At 54.6% G+C, this 13,458-nt stretch overlaps 1 protein-coding gene across 1 annotated transcript in view; it reads left to right on the forward strand.

The window, feature by feature from the left end:
• KCNQ1 (potassium voltage-gated channel, KQT-like subfamily, member 1) overlaps positions 1-13,458 on the forward strand; it is a 326,915-nt gene that overhangs the window by 814 nt on the left and 312,643 nt on the right. The window contains exon 2 of the mRNA XM_006861032.1: positions 5-152. Coding sequence (XP_006861094.1) covers positions 5-152 — 148 coding nt within the window. The remainder of the gene's footprint in view (positions 1-4; positions 153-13,458) is intronic.

Here is a 13,458-nt window from a genome sequence, read left to right on the forward strand (position 1 = left end):
CCAGGCCCGCGGCCGCCGGTCAGCTTGGATCCGCGCGTCTCCATCTACAGCGCTCGCCGCCCGCTGCTGGCGCGCACCCACGTCCAGGGCCGCGTCTACAACTTCCTCGAGCGCCCCACGGGCTGGAAGTGTTTCGTCTACCACTTCACTGTGTGAGTACCCGGGCCGGGGGTACCAGGGCCACTCTGCGTGTGCGTGGGGATGTCAGGGGTCACCGCCATCTGCTGCCCCCGTGGGAAAATTCAGGGACAAAACAAGCTCGTGGTGGATGGGCTGACCCCCTCAGGGTCCCTGCGTGCGACTGGGAGATGGGGTGTGAAAACAGCCGGCTCACGGGTGAGTGTGTGAGTGTGAAGCAGGTGCTTGCTCGAGTCCAGGACACCCCCACTCTTCCCTGAAGGCACAATCCAGGGGTGATTTTGGGGGGAGGTGGTGTCCGCCAAAGGGAAGGGTCTTGGTCTAGCTGGGACAGCAACATCCTGGGTCCAAGAAGGTGGCTAGTCCTGTGGGACGCCCTGGGGTCACTTGCTAATCAAACTCACAACCATGTGAATCCGGTGGATGCTGAGAACGGAGGGGTGGTTGTGGCTTAGGGCCCTCACTCAGCCAGACACAGGTGGGCCCAGGAGAAGGCGGGAGCCGCAGCACCTGGCCCTGAGGTTGCTGCCCAGGTGGCTCTGATTTGGGGCGTGGCTGGCTGAGGGCAGCTGAGGGCAGCCCTGCTGGTAGGAAATTCTGTCCCCTCCTTTCCCCTGTAGGGTCGGGCCTTTTGCCTTGGTCCCTGCCTGGAGCCCTGCCCCCTCCGCCCTGGTGGCTGTACTTCCTGGCTGCCTCTTGGTACCCTGCCAGCCTCTGGCATGTGGGTCCTAGCTGGGCCGGCCTCCTGGGTGCTGCCCGGGGTGGGCTTCTTGTTGAAGTGGGTTTGTCCCTGTGCTCGGCTGGGCCTGAGCAAGGACAGGCAGGGGAGAGGAAGCCACCAGGCTCCTGGGGTACAGCAAAAGCTGGGGTCCCAGTTGCGCCCCTGTGAGCATGTGTGGGGGTGGGGTGCTACCTCCTGAAGAGAACCTCCAGGACCCGAGGACAGGTCTTGGGGACCAGCGAGCTCCTCAGGCCCAGCCTAGCCATGGCCTTGAAGCCCCTTGTCCAGTCTCAGCTTGTACCTTCTGGAGTGGCCTCTGCACTGTGGGCTGGAGCTGCCTTGTTGAGGAGTGTTAGTGTCCAGTCACCCCAAAGGACCCACCCAAGTGGGTGTCAGGCCCAGGGCAGCCTTGTGGGTACAACTGTGTGCATGTCTCCCAGGTCCCAGAGTCCCTGAGAGGCCCAGGTGGACCCTGGAGAAGCGCTGGGTGGGTAAGCAGGGGCTACCAGTTAGATCTGTAACAGAGTACTAAGGTATCGGCTCAGCAGGGACCCCAAGAGGGTTGCTGCGGCAAGGGCCCCGCTGTTCTAGCTGGATGCGGTGGCCAGCTTCAGCTCTCTTGGAGGAAAAGGGTTAGGGACCACAGGAAGTCTGCTTACACTGTGTTTTCTTCCTGGCTTGGATTGTTTCACACTAGGAAGTAGGCTCGGGAGCAGGGCCAAGGCCAGGAGGACAACCTCTCGGCTTCCCTGGTGGAGTGGCCATGGGCCCACCATCTGCTAGCCGCCCCTGGGCACAACACCACACGGCCTTCTGGGTAAGGCTGGATGTAGGCTAGGGGACAGACCCCTAGACAGGGCAGGAGTCTTGTCTGGAGTCCTGGGGGGCTGTTCCTTACCCCAACATCCTTGGTTTCTGAAAGTCCATGGACGCTCTCTTGGGGCTGAGATCCGAGCAGGGCCAGCTGTAGCAGAGTGGACAGTATCTGGTGTCCCCTCCTGAAATGGGGTGTATGCTCCCCTCCTGCCGGTGACATGGGGTGGATGCCCCCTCCTGTTGGTGACATGGAGTGGGTGCCCTCCACCCCTCCTGCTGGTGACTTGGGGTGGACAGGGTCCACCATAGACTGTATGAGGCAGATAAAGGCTTCATCTTAGGGAATTGGGTGTGAAGGGGAGGATGCCGTCACTCTGCAGTCTCGGGTGACTTTTGAAGGAAGAGCTGCCTCCAAGGGACATGGCCCAGTGTGACTGCTGGTGGGGGAAAGTCCCCCAGACATAGTGGGAGCAAGCCAGGATGCCCTTCCCCCTGTGGGAGCCCTTGCCGATGTGACCTCTCCCCACCTCTGTTCGTTCCCTCAGTCCTCTGTGTCTTCTCCACCATTGGACAGCTGTGGGGAACTGCAGCTCTGGTGGAAAGGGGACCCTAGCCATGGGTGGACACCTGCCTGGTGCTGGCCCTGGAGTTTTAGATACTCCCTCGTGAGCCTGCGGCCAGGGACTGAGCTCAGGCCCCATTGGCCGGGCTGGAATGAAGCTGCTGCCAACCTCTGACCTCTGCCAGGTCCACTTCCGTCTGCTAAGGGGCAGGGGAGGCCCCCCGTGAGGGCTGCACTCCTCACTGACTCTCTTGAAGTCTCCTGTCCCGCCCTTGGTCCTGGCTCTCCCCAGATCTCAGGAACTTTCCGGTGGCTTTGGCGGCACCTTCATAGTCTGCGTTAATCATTCATGGTGCTAGTTCCTGGCGGCCCAGGTGGCTTCGTCCGCTCCAGGGCCTGGCCATGCCGACCGTGGAGTGAAGAGAACAGGGCACACAAAGAAGGCTGGGCTGGAGAGGATGGGGCTGCATGGGGTGTGGGGCAGTCTGGTGAGTCTCTTCTGCACATCTCCTTTCAGACTCCTCAGCCCACTGCCTCTGGGCGTGGTGCCCTGGCTGCCCAGAGACCCTCTCGTTGCCTCATTTATGTGGGGAGCTCCTAGTGAGGGTCTGTAATAGTTGGCGGTTACAGGTACCCTATAGGCCAGAGACTTCTGTCTGGGAGAGGATGTTGCCTGTTACCCCAGGGGGTTGGTGGGGGCGGTCAAGAATGCTCAGAGCCCCCGGTGTAACTGGGTACCCTGTGTACTGAGGAAGGGTCCATGCGGGGCAAGAGCCAGCCCTTTGATGACCTGGTCCAGGACGTGGGGGCTGGTGGGTGAGCATGCTCACAGCTGAGTATGCCTCATGGCTGGCTTCCTTGTCCGTGGCAGTCTCTTCACGGTCCTGGCACCTTTCTCGAATGCCAGAAAGAAGGTTTACCAGCCCCCAGCCCTGAGTCCATGATCTTCCCTATGCCCCTGAGTGAGGCTGGGGTGGGTGGAGGATGGGCAGTCCTGTCCACACTGGGGCTTCTGATGGCTTCAGGACCTCTACACCTAGCAGCACTGAGGGAGTGCCAGGCCCAGGGAGGGGCTGGATGTTTGACCTCAGGACCTGTGATGTCTCAGGTCTATCCGGGGCTGCTGGATGCTGGCAGGTGGATGTCCTTTCTCTGCCTGGCTCCTGGGTGGGCCCTAGATGTTAAAGGGACATTGTCACGGGAATGGCGCTGAGGGCAACAGTGTGGACTCAGGATGGGGCTGCATAGTTAGTGTCCCCTCTCTGTACTGGGGGCCTGTGAGTCAGCAGCAGATTGAGCCCTCAGGGTTAGGTCACCATCAGGTGACTTGTGTACAAGGAGCTGGTAAGTCCCAGCTTGTAGTAGAGACCCCCCATGACCACTATCACTGGTCCTCAGAGATGAGGCCCTGCCCATGGTAAGAGGCCTATGCTTCCTTACTCAGCCCTGCCCGTTGTCTACTGGCTTGCCCACTCAGGGACTCTGGCTATTGTCCTTTGGTGAATGCCCGCCCCCTGCCTTTTCAGGGACAGGGATGTGAGGGACCCCTTGGGTGCAGCATTGATGACCACCTCTGCCTCTCCTCAGGCCCCCTCCTGCCCCCAGAGCATCTGTCACATGGACAAGGTGTGAGGGGCCAGCCTCTTGCTCTTGGTCAAGCAAAGAAACACCTAGGGCTGCCACAGTGAGCACCAAGGCTTCCCCGTTGGCCTCCTTCCTCCTGACAGGGCACTGTGTCTTCTTGAGAACCAGCCTGGTGTGCCCTTGTCGGTGGGAACCTGGGGCCCAGGAGGGTGAGTGGTTGGGTCAAAGCCATGTGGCAGGCTTTGCTGTATTTTGGGCAAACCACACTTGACAGGTGAAACAGCACAAACATTCTTTGTGCTAAACCCACAAGCTTCGCCCAGTGCCAGTGTGGAAACTCATGTTTCCCCAAAGCTCCCAAGTCCTACCTACCCGGGTTCCAGGGACAGTGGAGGCTCTGAAGGGGTGACAGTGGGAGTAGGCACCCACCCCTGGTGAGCTCCCCAGATTTGACAAGGGTGGTCAAGCCATTGGCCTTGGAAGAATGGGTTCTAGGTGGACAAGCAGGCCACCTGCTCCTGACAGATTTCCAGGGTGACCATCTTGTTCCTGAAATAGACCGGGGAGCTCTGCCCTAGTGTGTGGATTTCCTGAGCTCACAGATAAGTCTGGGCTGACACTGGGCATGCTTGATCCTGCAGTGGGTGCTGGGTGGACTCGCTCCCTCTTGCCTCTGCCCCCACCAGTCCCACTACACCAGGCTCATCTTCACACAGGTACTGAGGTCAGATCTGGGTTCTCTCTGCCCCAGACAACATCTACTTCTGTTTGCTCAACTCCTGCCTCCAAGCTTTTGAAGGTTCAGGACTGTAAGCTTCTGTGGGATCAGAGAAAGGTCTTATACCATCTGAGACCCTGCATGATTAGATGTCCTAGAGGGATGAGTGGATAAACAGATAGAAATGGAAAGAGTGAGTGAGGAACAGGGTGGAAAAATGGATGGATGGGTGATGTGTGGTTGGAGGCAGGGAGGGAAGAAGGGAAAGATGGGTCATTGGTTGGATGGAAAGATGGAGCAGTGGGTAGAGATGGAGAAATGAGTGGACAGAGTGAAGATGGGGCAATGGAGGCACTGAAAGGATAATGAAGAGAGAGGAGGTTGAGTAGGTGGATGGATGGATGGATGATGAAGGGACAAGTTTGGGTAGGTGAATGGATAGATGGATGATGAAGGGAGAGGAGGTTGGGTAGGTGGATGGATGGATGAATGTGAAGGGAGAGAAGATTGAGTAGGTGGATGGATGGATGAATGTGAAGGGAGAGAAGATTGAGTAGGTGGATGGATGATGAAGAAAGAGAAGGTTGGGTAGATGGATGGATAGATGGATGATGAAGGGAGAGGAGGTTGGGTAGGTGGGTGGATGGATGGATGTGAAGGGAGAGAAGATTGAGTAGGTGGATGGATGATGAAGAAAAAGAAAGTTGGGGAGGTGGATGGATGGATGGATGATGAAGGGAGAGGAGGTTGGGTAGGTGCATGGATGGGCGGGTGATGAAGGGAGAGAAGTATGAATCAATCGGTAGGTGGATGATGGAAGGATGCATGGAGAGAAGACAGGGTGAAGAGGTGATGGGTGTGTAGATGGGACAGATAGATGAGTAGATAGAGGGTTGAAGGTACACTGGTTGAACCATTAGCTCTGGTGAGTGGATCTGGAGGCAAGTGGAGTCTGGCCTGCCTGGCCCCCGAGTGGTGGGGGCGGAGCTGTTCTGTGGCAGATCTGACCACAGGGAAGAGCATCATCATCACCCAATGTGTGTTCCTGAGACCCCTTCCTGGCAGCGGGGATTCTGCTGTGCAGTCAGCCGTTGCTTTGGGTTCTGGTCAGTAGGGTTGGAGCTCACCATGGCAGTCCCTGGGACTGCTCGGTCACTATGGAGAGATGGGTGGGCGAGCAGGTCAGAGTGGGACCTTCATGGATGTCCTTTGTCTCCTGGCCTGCAGACCAGGTGGCCAGGAGGTGAATGGGTCAGCTTCTGGCCGAGTCTTAGCTTCCTTCCTCGCCCTGGTCTCTTCCTGGAACCCTCTGGACAGCGTCCCAGTGACGTCTGGGTTCTAGACTACTGTGCTAGGCTCTACCGCTTTGGCACTGGTCTGCCCCATAGATACCCCATGGCCCCTGTTCAGGGGTGCAGGGAGGGTGACAGACACAGCTGAGCTCGGGGGCTTGAGGTGACCCCACTCTAGGCTAAGCAGGGCAGACAGGATAGCAGAGGGTGGGGATGGGGAGGGCCTGGAGTTTTGAGGAGCAGCCGAGACCTCCCTAGGCGGGACCATCAGGGTAGGTGGAGGATTCTAGGGCTGGACCGTGGGGCCCAACAAGGAGCTCTGAGTTCTTTTGTCCTGTGGGGTATGGAGTGCGGGTGGGGGCTGGTGGTCTAATAGGGGTGACTTCCAGGGATTGGCACTCCAGTCTTATCCCTTGCCTGCTATGACCTTGTGTGACCCTGGGGCACCCTGCCTCCCTGGGAGACCCACCCTGCTTCGGGGGGGGAGGGGTGCACGATGAGGAATGTGAAGGGGCTTTTGGTTACAGCTGAGGGTCAGGCAGCCCTCCTTCTCATTCCCTTGGGTCAGGGACCTCCCAGGCGGGCACTGGAATGTTCTGGATGTCCTTGGCACAGGACAAAAGGGGGCATGGGAGGGGCCAGGGCAGTCCCACTGTTATCAGCCCTTGTGCTGGCCAGCCGCCGGCCACCTCGGAGTCACACCACCCTGGCATGGATGGCATTTCCAGTCTCTTCTGGGGCAGAAGGGACCAGTGGTAGTAACCACTCATGTGCCTGGTTAGGGTTCAGCTCAGCTCGTGTTCTCCTGGGGAGGGAAAGGGTCCTGCTGAGAGGGGACCTCGGTCCAGGGAGGTCTGAGGGCAGCAGGGCTGAGATCTAAGTTTGAGTTTTTGCAGCTCCAGACTTGGACAAGACCCCAGAGCATTTCCAGACACATTGGGGCAATATTTCAGACCCCAGATCATTTCTGAACAGATTGGGGGCACATTTCAGGCCCCAGAGCATTGCTGGACAGGGGTGGTGGCATTCACCACTTGGTTTCTGGCTCCCACCCCGCCAACTCCAGGGTGTCCAGTTCTGAGGGTCATGAGTTTCCGAGACTGCAAATCTTTACAAGAGCAGACAGCCTCATCTGTCTCCTGAGGAACAGCTGGTGGGTTTGAACCTCTGACCTTGCGGTGGCAGCCCAGTGTTTAACCCCCTGGGGACTAAGCAACAGAAAGCTAATCCCACGTAGTTCTAGAGGCCAACAGTCTGACAGCAGGGGGTCGGCTGGCCTTGCTTTCTCCTCCCTCCATCTCTTCACCCCGGTGGTTCTCGGTGTCTTGGCCGTGTGGCTGCATCTCTCCTATCTGCGCCTGTGTGTGTGTCTGTGTCCATGTCTCCCTCTTATCATGACACCAGCTATGGGATGTAGAGCCCACTGTGATCTAGTAGGAGCCCTGGTGGTGCTGAGGGGTAAGCATTGGACTGCTAACCACAAGGGTGGAGGTCAAACCCACCAGTCTCTCCACGGGAGAACCATAAGGCTTTGTGTTCCCGTAAAGACAGACAGTCTCAGAAACCCTCTAGGAGGTCACTAGGAGTCGGAATGAATTCGATGGTAGTGGGCTTCGTTTGGTTTTCTGACCCTGTGTGGCCTCATGTTCACTTGATTCCATCTGCAAAGACCCAATTTCCAGACAAGATCAGGGTCACAGATTCTGGGGTCAGGGTAACTTTTGGGGGACACAGCTCAGCCCACACAGCACCTGCGTCCTTCCAGAAGGGGCCATCTTCCTGGGGTTGCTCCATGAACCAGCCCTAAGGGAAGCATTTCCTGCAGCATGTGCACCCTGCTCCCCTGGGGTTCAGTGGTCTGATTTTAAAGCAGGACCCTGGCCCGACCACAAAGCAGCCCGTGAAACACAGACAGTGCCCTGTGGTGGGACAGATCGGGTCCGGGACAGGCCAGGACTAACTGAGAGGACATTTGGGGGATACTGGGGTGAGTGAACGGTGCTCTGGTGATGAATTGGATTAAGCACTGTGTTGCTAACTGAAAAGTCAACTGTTCAAACCCACCAGAGAGGAGACCGTCTGCCTCTGTAAAGATTTGTGGTCTCGGCGATCCTGTGGGGCAGTTGTTCCGCATAAGCCGCTGTGAGTCAAAATCAGCCTGATCAATGGCAGTGGTTTGGTTTGGGGTGATTGGCTGACATATGAACAGGCCTGTCCTTGGCGAGGTGGCCACTGCCAGACGGTGAGGACACTGGGTCTAGCCTTCTCACTAAGGTGGCCCACAGCCCGGCGAGCGAGGGGCATTGGGGGCGTGGACAGGGAGGAGTTTGGCGGGGGTGCATCTTGGGCATGGGGGATGGGATTATAACTAGAATTTTAAAGTTAATTTTTATTGTGGGCCCCCTCGGATCCAGTGTGAAACTACGTTGAGAAAGAACGCCCAGCCGACATCCACCCCAGGTGTAATTCAGTGTTGGCATTGACGCTCTTTGAGGCAAATCGCCATCTTCACTGGGTTTGTACATTTTTAATCTTCCCTTCTCCAGATTTTCTGAATGTGAGAACAATACTGCTTTGTAATACAAGGAACTCATTGTCTTAGTTATCTGGAGTTGCTATCACAGAAATACCACAAGTTAGTGGCTTTAACAGACAGAAAGTTCTTGCCTCACAATATAGGAGACTGGACGTCTGAACTCGGTGCCAGCTCCCGGGAACGCTTTCTTTCTCTCTCTCTCTCTCTCTCTCTCTCTCTCTCTCTCGACAACCCTTGTCTCCTGTCAGCATCTGTGAGCCTGATATTCCTTAGAGATCCCCAGGCACCTTGGCATCAGTCTTGCCCTGGACCTAGGAGGTTCCCAGCACAGGGATCCTGGGTCAGAAGGATACACTCTGCTCTCAGCTCTTTCTTCTTGGTGGCAGTAGGCCCCCGTCTCTCAGCTTGCTTCTCTCTCCTGTCTCTTGTAAAATAAAAGTGGGTAGAGGCCACATCCCAGGGGAACTTCCCTTACAGTGGATCAGGCCTCCAACCTGAGTCCTACACCCCACCCTAAGTCCCTCACAACTGATGGGTCTCATCACATCCTGAGGGGAGGGCCACACCATTCTGCGACTACCCAAACACTACTGACTTATAGCAACCCTCTGGGACTGCGTAGAGTTGAGTTAACCTTGCGGAAGCAAAGAATGCTTGAAATACTTATTGATGGAGATCACAGATGACAGCCTTCCATATAGATTATGCCCTGATGTAAAAAAAACAAAACTTCTTGCCGCTGGACCAGGGAATTGTCTACATGGAGAAAAGATCAAAGCTGTCAAGGACTTCATTTTGCTGGGATCTACCATCAACACTCACAGAAGCAGCAGTCAAGACATCGAATGACACATTGCATTAGGCAAATCTGCTACAAAAGACCTTTTGAAACTGTTAAATGGTAAAGAAAGATGTCAGTTTGATGGCTTAAAGTACACCAGACCCAAGCCATGGTATTTCAGTTGCCTCATATGCATGCAGAATGCCTGGTGTGGCTCTGCGGGTTATTGCACTGGACTGTGAGGTCAGTTTGAATCACCAGGTCGGCAGTTCAAGCTCACCAGCCAGTCCTTGGAAACTCTCCAGGGTCTCTTTGAGTCAGAACCGACTCCATGGCACTCAACATGTGAAAGTTGGCCAGTGAATAAGGAAGACTAGAGAAGAATCAATGTGTGTATGATGCTGGAGAATATTGAACGTACCATGGACGCCCAGAAGAACAAGCTAATCCATGTTGGAAAAAGTACAGCCAGAGAGCTCCTCAGACGTGAGGAGGGTGAGACTCTGGACCTGTTCTCAGGAGGGACCAGTCCCTGGAGAAGGACATCATGCTTGGTAAAGTGGAGGATCAGTGAAAAAGAGGAAGACCCCCAAAGACATGGATGACACAGTGGTAGCACCAATGGGCTCAAACATGACAGAAAGTGTGAGGTGGGCTCAGGACTATGCAGAGCATTTTTCTGTTGTGTATCGAGTCTATACAACAGCACCTCACAACAACAACAGACAACAACAACATTAAGATCAGAACTGCCCTGTAGGGTTTCCGAGGTTGTAACTCTTTATGGAAGATGGAGTAGATAGTCTTGTCTCTCTCCCACGACCGTGTGTCTAAACTCCTGACCATTCGGCCAGCAGCCCAGTGCTTAGCCCACTGCACCACCAGACTCCTTCATTGACTAACTGCCTCATTCCCAGGGTGGTGTGGACTTATAGCGGATGTTGTATTCGGTCTCAAACTGAAGCATAGTACATGAGACTGATAATCATGACCCAGCCAAGCTGACACGTAAGGAGCTCTGGTAGCGTAGTGGTTACGAATCGGGCTGCTAATCTCAAGGTCAGCAGTTTGAAACTCCACGGGAGAAAGATGAGGCTTTCTGCTCCAGTAAAGATTTACAGCCTCGGAAACCCTGTGCAGGGTCCTATGAGCTGGAACTGACTCTATAGCACATAACACATAACAGTTCAATCTATGGCTGTTAGAATCAGTGATGGCCGGAAGACAGGAAGGTGTCCCGGTCCTACATGGCTAGGAGGTGGAGTGGGTTGCTGAGGTCAGTATGACCTTGGAGGGCTGGCTCCAGGGAGGGCCTCAGGTCCTGACCAGGGAGAGATCTGGGATGGAAGGTAATTGGGAGGCAGGGTCCATTCATTTAAGGTCCTCCTCACTCAGTGTACCTGCTGTTTACTCTCGGGGGACCAGCCTGTGCCCTGGGAGTGCCCAGCAGGCACATGGGGTCTTCCACAGTCTCTCCTACCCTGGCTGATGGCACAGCCCACCTCTTCCCCCTACCTGCAGCCTTCCAGACAGAAGCCTTCCAGGGACCCCCTGAGCTCTACCTCTGTGGCTTTAAGGTCGTCAGGTGCCGAGGGGCTGAGGGGCATAGCGCTTCCAGTCTGCGGCCCCGCACACACACACAGCAGGGCCAGTGAGGCACTCTCAGGGTTATGGCTTGGGAGTTAGTTGAGGAGTCCCCAGGAAGCGAGGCCATGTTCCCGGGACACGGAGCAGCCAGGATAGCAGACTGCTCCACAGCTGCCTGGGGGTGGGGGTGGGGGGGGGGGTTCCAGGGAGACTGCAGTGTGTTGATGTGACCCCAGAGTGATGGGAGGGGGGACATCAGAGCTTCAAGCTTGTGTGTCTGGAGGGGACACAATCAGCAATGGGGCTGTGGGCACCCCTTCATCTCTCCTCTGCAGACTCAGGGCCCAGGTGGGCTCCAGGTATGGGGCAGAGAAGGAGGCCTGGCTACTGCTAGATGCATGGACGCCAGCCTTGGGCTTGTCTGGGCCTCTGCCTGTCCTGACCCCTCCCACTGGGATGAGGATTCAAGGGAAGGGCACCTTCAGCCATCAATGAACCTGTGCCCAGAAGAGGATACCAGGTTCACTGGGGACTCCACACAGGTGGCAGAAGGTTTACAATAAATTGCCATCATTCAGTACAATCCATCAGACTTGGACACGTGGTCAGGAGGGACCAGTCACTGGAGAAGGACATCATGCTTGGTCAAGTAGAGGGTCAGCATAAAAGAGGAAGACCCCCCCCCCCCAACAAGCTGGACTGGTACAGTGATAGCAGCAAGGGGCTCAAACGTAACGATGTTTATGAGAATGGCATAGGACTGGGCAGGGTTTCCTTCTCTTGTGCGTAGGGTCAGGATGACTTGGAACTTACTCTACTTCACCTAGGAACAACCACAGCATACAGTTTGATCCGTTGTGGCATGTGTACACCCCAGAAACCCACACAAGCATCATCCCAAAAAGACACCTCAGGCCCTTGTATGGTCCCTCCTCCCATCTGCACCCCCATTCCCAACGCTGACCTGCTGTTGGCACTCTGGTCAGGTAGTAGATTCTGGAGTCTGATACACACACAATCACCTGTGAATGCCTTTCGGCTGCTTTCAGTCAGCGCAATGGTTTAGAGATTCCTCAGTGTTGCTGGGTGTATCAGCAGTTGATTTTGTATTACATTAGCATGTCTGTTTGCTGTATCATGGTGGCTTGTGTGTTGCTGATTCTGGAAGCTAGGCCATGGATATTTTAAATACCAGCAGGGTCACCCACGGTGGACAGGTTTCAGCTCAGCTTCCAGATGAAGACAGACTGGGAAGACAGGGAGACGAGCTGCTTCCGAATATGTAGTCAATGAAAACCTTAAGATCAGTGAGCTCTGTCTGCTCCAGAATACTGAATATTGCAGCAACTATTGTGAGGTTGATGCACGATTGGGCAGTGTTTCCTTCTGTTGTGCGTAAAGGTTGCTATGAGCTGGTACTGACTCGATGGCACCTCACAACAACAGCTATTTATACAAGAAGCCGATACTTTGCTCATTTGCCTGTGGATGGGCCATTTCCAGATTTTGACTTTCACAAAAGAAACTCTGTATAAACACACCCTTTCATTTCTGTGAGGTAGATACCTAGAAGTCAATTTTGGAGGGATATGGAGGAGCTCTGGTAGCGTAGTGGTTACGAATCGGGCTGCAAACCTTAAGGTCAGCAGTTCCAAACTACCAGCCGCCCCGCGGGAGAAAGATGAGGCTTTCTACTCCTGTAAAGATTTACACCCTCGGAAACCCTGTACAGGGTCGCTATGGGTCGGAACCGACTTGACGGCACTTAACAACAACATGGTAGGTGTAGGGTAACTGTTGGAAGGAACAGTTGCATCATGTTGCATTTCAGCCAGCAGGGGATGAGCGTCCCAGTTCCTCAGCAGCCTCATCGACCCTGCAGGTGGTCACTCTTTTCATTTCCAGTTTTTCTAATAAGTGTGCAGTGGTGTCTTGTGGTTTCAGCTTCCATTTTGTGTGTGACTAACGCATTGGACTGATGCACTTCTGATGTGGTGCTGTAGAATCAGCAATGGACTGTGAGCCAACCATAAGGAGGACGGTTCAAACCCATCAGCTACTTCTGGGAAACCATACAGGGTTGCTATGATTGGAGCTGACTTGGTGACATATAACTATGACAAAATGTACTGGGCTATGAACCACAGGGTGTATGGTTCAAGCCCACTAGCTGCACTATGGGAGAAAGATGAAGCTTTTTGCTCCCATGAAATTTAAAGCCTCAGAAGCCCTATACAGGATCGCTCTGAGTTGGAACTGCTGACTCTATGGCACTTAACAATGACAATAATGATGTTGAGGAGGGACGCTGGTGGCGTGGTGGATTATGCGTTGGACCAGTAACCACAAGGTCAGTGGTTTGAATCCACCATCCTCTCCTTGGGAGAAAGATGTGGCTTTCGGCTCCCACAAAGATCAATGCCTCAAGAACCTCCTATGGGTCGTAATCAACTCAAAGACACACAACATTAGCGAAATGATGTTGAGCACTTTACAGTGTTTTTTTTTTTTTTGCCATCCAGACATCTACCTTGGTGATACCTATTCAAATCCTTTGCCCATTAAAAAAATGGGTTGTTTGATTATTCTTGGGCTTATGAATTGCTTTATATCATTGGTCCTTAAATAGCTTGGGGGCATGGGGTACCCATCTCCCACATAGAAGATTTTTTTCTCTTACTCTTGTGGCGAGCTCAGTTGTTGCAAGAATCTGCTTCATGCTG

Source organism: Chrysochloris asiatica, unplaced genomic scaffold (genome assembly GCF_000296735.1).
Source record: "Chrysochloris asiatica unplaced genomic scaffold, ChrAsi1.0 scaffold00040, whole genome shotgun sequence".
Taxonomy (NCBI): domain Eukaryota; kingdom Metazoa; phylum Chordata; class Mammalia; order Afrosoricida; family Chrysochloridae; genus Chrysochloris; species Chrysochloris asiatica.